The 5,899-nt window shown below is 34.3% G+C and overlaps 1 protein-coding gene across 1 annotated transcript in view; it reads right to left on the bottom strand.

Annotated features, from left to right (window-relative positions):
- The window catches only part of RNF17 (ring finger protein 17), a 164,553-nt gene that overhangs the window by 47,195 nt on the left and 111,459 nt on the right, over window positions 1-5,899 (bottom strand). Inside the window, exons 21-23 of the mRNA XM_014528174.1 lie at window positions 3,983-4,210; window positions 3,172-3,322; window positions 2,900-3,018 (exon numbers count right to left, since the gene is read on the bottom strand). Of these exons, the coding sequence (XP_014383660.1) occupies window positions 2,900-3,018; window positions 3,172-3,322; window positions 3,983-4,210 (498 nt within the window). The remainder of the gene's footprint in view (window positions 1-2,899; window positions 3,019-3,171; window positions 3,323-3,982; window positions 4,211-5,899) is intronic.

The raw sequence follows: 5,899 nt of genomic DNA, 5'->3' as shown, positions 1-5,899 counted from the left end.
ATCTGAACAATAAAGATTTAATAATAAAAAAATAGTTTAAAAAATAAAAAAAAAACAAACCAATTCACTATGGAAAAAAAAAAAGAGTTTCTGTTGATATTTATAATTCAAAATCAGGAGTACAAGGTAAGTTAACCTTAGTCTTACACCTTTATCATCTGTACACCACACCAGTACTTAACGATATGTACGTAATTACTATTTTGACTTACTCCACAATACATGCACAGTAGATTCCACAACACTACAACCCACTTTGAGATTAATGAAAACAACTGATGATTGGGGGTAAGGACGAGTTACTTTTTTGTCCTTAGATTATATTCTGGTAAGAATGTATAGTCAACTTACTGTGTTTTAAGTGTTTTTGAAGAAGTTCCTCTCTGAAAGTCTATGCCATGCTATGTACAGATAGTGAATTTCATTTTTCTTACCATTTTACTGATTTGTTTATATAACATATTAATATAGTTCCAATATAAAATCAATATTGTTAGTAACCTCTTTTTGTTTTCCCCCAACATTTTATTTGAAGTACTTACTCCTAGTTAATACCAATAAGACAAACAGAAAGTTTATTCAAGTTTTCATAGGTACTCTACTTTCTCCCCTCATTTTTGAAATTGTCATATTTATTTTGCATGCTATACTGTTTCCCTAATAATTATCATTTAATCATAGTTCTGAGGTAAAGTAAATGTAATGTTCACCAACAGTCTATTTCAAAATCTCTCATGTCTTTTTACCTAAAGCTTGTTCTCTTACAGATTCCTCAGGAACAACACTCCTGAGTGGTCATTTAAATTTGTCTGTAGTCTTTGTCTTGAAGGTCAGTTTGGCTGGACATAAAACTCATAGCCTGCCACTTTGAGTATTTAAAAAATGTTACTGCATTATCTTCTGACACAAAGTGTTGGTGATGACAGTGTGATTTTACTTCTCTTAAAAGTTCAATCATTTTACTAGATAATCTCTCAATGTTGACATTCCTGATTTCCCTTTCAATATATAGTTTTGTCTTTTGTTTTAGAAACACTTTCTTGAATTGGGTTTTTAGCATTTGGTTCTATTTCTTTTAGTTTTCTTCTTTGAATTCCTATTACATATATGTTGAGTCTTTTTCTTTTTGGTCAATTTAGGTATCTTTTGTTTTCTTTTGAATCCTTTTGATTTTTTTTTTAATTTCAAAAATCTGTCCTTATCTTGTATTTATCTAAGGAATTGTTTATTGTGTATTTGTGTTTTCTCTAGTTTAGTCTACATTTTTGATAGAATTTTCTTTTATTTTCAAATTCTTTCCTGAGTGTTATCTTTTTCAAATCATCCTTTTTCTTTTTTAAAATCTTTATTGTTGAAATATTACATTAGGTCCTCCTTTTCCCCCCAAACCTTTTCCAGCCCACCCCCAGGCCTTCACCTCCCCAAATCATCCTTTTTCTGTATCTTATTTCTGAGTTTTTCTAATTGTTTTATGTTGTTCTTCACAGTGTCTATCATTTTCAAAAAGTTTTAATTCATTCTGAAATGTCAAGATTATAGTTTATTATGTTGTAAGCATGTCATTTTTTGGCTCCTTATTCCTTTTTTTGGTTAATCCTCACCTGAGGATTTTTTTTCCATTGATTTTTAGAGAGAGTGGAAGGGAGGAAGGGAGGGGAGAGAGGGAGAGGGAGAGAGAGAAACATCAATGCGAGGGACACACTGATTGTTGCCTCCCACACATGCCCCAACCAGGGCCAGAGATTGAACCTGTAACCCAGGTACATGCCCTTGACTAGGTATAGAACCAGCAACCCTTTGGTGTGCAGGCAGATGCTCTAACCACTGAGCAACCAGCCCTTATTCTTTTTTCTCATAATAATTTGCATAAAATTCAACTGTAACTCTTGCTTTTGATCATGTTTTAAGTAAAAATCTCCTGTGCTTAGGAGAAAGGGGTGGTTTATATTGCTTTTATAGCTTCCTGGCTCTGTTGTATTGCTTTCCCAAAGGGACAGAAAATGGGGCCTCATACTTGATATTCCTCTACTCCTCTGCCCTGCTTTTATCTGTATCTTTTCTTTGCCCCATTTCTGTCTTCCTCAAATCAGGCTCTTTTTCCCAGTTGTCTTTCCTCAGTTGTAGGGTCATAGAAGGGAGCTAGATGGCTGAGAGCTTACACAGCTAGGAAAGCTCCAGCACCACAGGACTGGCACATTACAGGTCTCTCACATTTAACTACAAAGTTTCCTGCATTACTCCCTTCTCTGTTTGGGTTGCTGTTCTCATACTGGCCTGTCTGCCTCAGTGAAATGCTCTTCCCAATTCCTTTTCTCAGAGCTGTTGGCAGCCAGTCAGCTTTCCCTCCACATGCTCCCACACTACTGCTGACGTCATACAGGTTGGTTTCTGTGTGCCACATCTACTTGTATTTGGGGACTCATAGGTAAAGCCTTGTTGCCTATTTTTGTTGCAGGTGTTGACTGTATAGTTTTTAGTTTTGCTCTGTGTTTATGGTAGAATTATAGTAGACTCAAAAACTATACCATGCCATTTTCCCAGAATCCTAAGTCACTCTTTTTGGTAATTTACCCATTTTTAGCTTTCCAATGTAATCCTATGCTTATGAAATACATTTTATTTCTATATGCCTTTGTTCCTCAAGTTTTTTTTTAATTTAACACTTTGAATTTTATGGAGATATCCGTCATACTCACCTATCTCTACTTCCTTAATACCACAAAAATATATGTGCTTCAAATTTTTATCTTTCCCTCTTCTTTAAAACCTTAAAATTAACTAGATTTTATGAAAATTTAAGAATATATTAGCATAATTAAAGCTGACCGGAACCCATCCCAAAGGAAATATATTTAAAATCACATTCAATAATGAGAAAATTTACTCAGCTAAAAACTACCTTATATCAACAAGAGAGCATTCCAAACATAATCTTCCCATTGTCTTTAGGTTTTCTTGAAGTTCTCTTAAACAGTTAATATTCACTACTAGTTCAACACCCACGTCATACAGCAAGACCTATGAAAACAATAACTTTAAGTCTATGGAAAGATAATACATAAAAATTTGTTTTGCAAATGAAAAGCTTCATAAAAAATGAATTAAGTAAATCCAGGATAAAAATACAAAATGCATGTACTTTCATGACTATATTTTTAACTCTGCATTTACCTCTACCAATGTGTCTGTAACCATTCTGATGATCTGGCCTCTTCGCCACTGATTGTTATCTGGAATCTTAACAGCACAGTGCATATCATTTTCCCATTTAATAGGTTCCCATTGTGAGTTTTCATAAGCAGCTACCATCTTTTCTTCTAAACTACGTAAAGAAAAAATATTTTAACTTTCTAAATCTTTTCTGACAACATAAAATTCTCTGACCACATGTCTACTCCAGCACAACTGAATCTCTTTCTTCCTTGATTACCCAGACTATTTCCACTGTAGGGTGTTTGAACTAGCTCTTCCCTCTGCCTGACATGAACTTCCCCCAGATATCTTCATGGTTTACTTCCCTCTCCTCCTTTATGATCCATTTCAAATGTCACTGTCTCTGTGAGGTCTTCCTTGATCATTCTAAAATTATCTTCCTCCCCAAATGCTTTTTTTCTATTGTCTTTATCACCATCTGCTACACTAAATATTTTATTTGTTCACTGTTTCTCCCTCTACTAGAATTTAAGCTCTATAAAGCAAAGACTTGTCCATGTTTTTACCACTGTAACCCAACACTTAGAACACTGGCTGTCAAAGAATTGGTGCTCAATAAGCATTTGTGGAATGAATAAATTCTAATATAGTGAAGTTAGCCTGTAAAGATAATAACTGTATACTTGTAACTAGTAAAAAGTAGACTATTTAGCTGAAATAATATAGCTATTTTTAAAATTCTACATTTATGACTTCTAGATCTTTTGAAATAAAATATAGAAAAGAGAATAAAATCATATGCAATATATGTTTCCCTTATATCATATACCTATTAAGTAAGTTTTCTGTTAATAACCACTGAACATAAATCTTCTCAGGAGATATTACATTACAGATATGCACAGGTAGTTCCTTATTGTAAAGTGACTGAAGATTCTCATTAGGTAGAGATTTTGCTGTCACAGAATTTAAGTTGTTTACTTCATTTGAAATAATTTCTTCTGGAGAAGGATCCCACACTTCAGTATGCTTTTTGGAATTATCTTTGATGGTGTACCTGAAAAATAACAAAACCTATTAGCAAAAAAATAGTTCACAAAATATGTTTGCATTTGCTTATAGAGATGAATGGGTTTTAGCTGTGACTCACTGCTTCCCAGTTTTGATATATTAAATAGCAATTTTAGTCTTAAAAAAAAGTTATTAACTACCACCAAAGTAAGCACAAAAAGAAAAACCTAAAAGCCAAACTTTCTATCTTAAAAACACAGCTTAAAATACTAACTTTTGCCCTGGCTGGTGTGACTCATCCTGAGTGTCGGAGTGGGGGATCACCAGCTCGATTCTTAGTCAGGACACATGCCTGGGTTTCAGTCACCAGTTGGGGTGCGTTTGGAAGGCAGCTGATCAATGTTTGTCAGTTGAGGTACATATGGGAGAGAGCCAATCGATGTTTCTCCCTCTCCTCTCCCTAAAAGGAAAAAAGAAAATGCCAACTTTGGCCCTGGCTGGTGTGGCTCAGTTGGTTGGAGTGTCTTCCCCTACACAGAAAGGTCATGGGTTTGATTCTCGGTCAGGGCACATACCCAAGTTGTGGGTTTGAACCGCATAGGGGCACATCAACCAATCTCTCCCATCCTCTCTAAGATCAATAAAAGCATGTCGTTGGTGAGGATTTTTAAAAAGTACCAACTTTGCTCATAATTTCACCATTTCCCACTGATATTTTGTACTCACCAAGAATTTTCAGTTTTTTGATAAATTGAATATTTCCCCTCGACTAAAAAGTATCAATGTTTGCCAATTAAAATGCCAAGTGGAAAACAAATGCTATTAAAGGGTGTTAAGGAGCAAAATTATTAAATAAAGAGTTTAGAATGTTTAATATATCCCATTAGTTCAGACTCTAACCACAGATAATCAGATGTCATTTTCTATTTCTATAAAGGAAAAAGTTAATTCCTTTCACCATAAGTTTGAGATTTAGCTAACCAAGATGACCGATTTTTGCTGCTAAATCTAATGGACAGTTTTCAGTCCTTATCTGACATGAACTCTGAGCACTAGCCGACAGTATAACTCAAAGAAATACCAGGTTCTATGGCCAAGAAAGAACTGTACATCTAACTTTTGGCTACAACAGAAGTAAAGAAGTAATTTGATTTGACATACGTCCATGTAACAATATTAATGAGTAACTTGAGGGCATGTTCTGAGTTTGACACATACATGTTATCTTCTACCGTGTGTTAACCATACTTTATGACAAGATGGACAATTTTTTTTTAAAATTTCAGCTTTACTGAGGCATAACTGATATATGACATTGTAAGATATTTAAATGATACATACATATTTATCAAAATCCATAACTATGCACCTTAAAAAGGGTGAATTTTTATTGTATATGTTATATTTCAATAACTTTGACTAACAAAACTCAGTCTAATATATTTAAGAGTTTCCTTTCATCTCTTTCTCCTCCTCACTTAGGATTTACACTGAGTGGCCAGATTACTATGACCACCTGACGTTTGTAGGCAAATTAGCTATAATTTCACGCTTAAGTTGCTAGAGGGCCTGACCATTATAAATAGGGAAGCAGGTTGTTTACCACGACAGAAGTGATTTTTTTTTCCTGAAGATATGGGTAAACAACGCAATTTAACAGTCTTTGAACGTGGGATATATTTGAACGTGAGTGGCCAGATTATTATGACCACCTGACGTTTGTAGGCAAATTAGC

This window comes from Myotis brandtii, unplaced genomic scaffold, assembly GCF_000412655.1.
Source record: "Myotis brandtii unplaced genomic scaffold, ASM41265v1 scaffold62, whole genome shotgun sequence".
Classification (NCBI taxonomy): Eukaryota; Metazoa; Chordata; class Mammalia; order Chiroptera; family Vespertilionidae; genus Myotis; species Myotis brandtii.
This window is presented reverse-complemented; position numbering and strand designations above follow the sequence as displayed.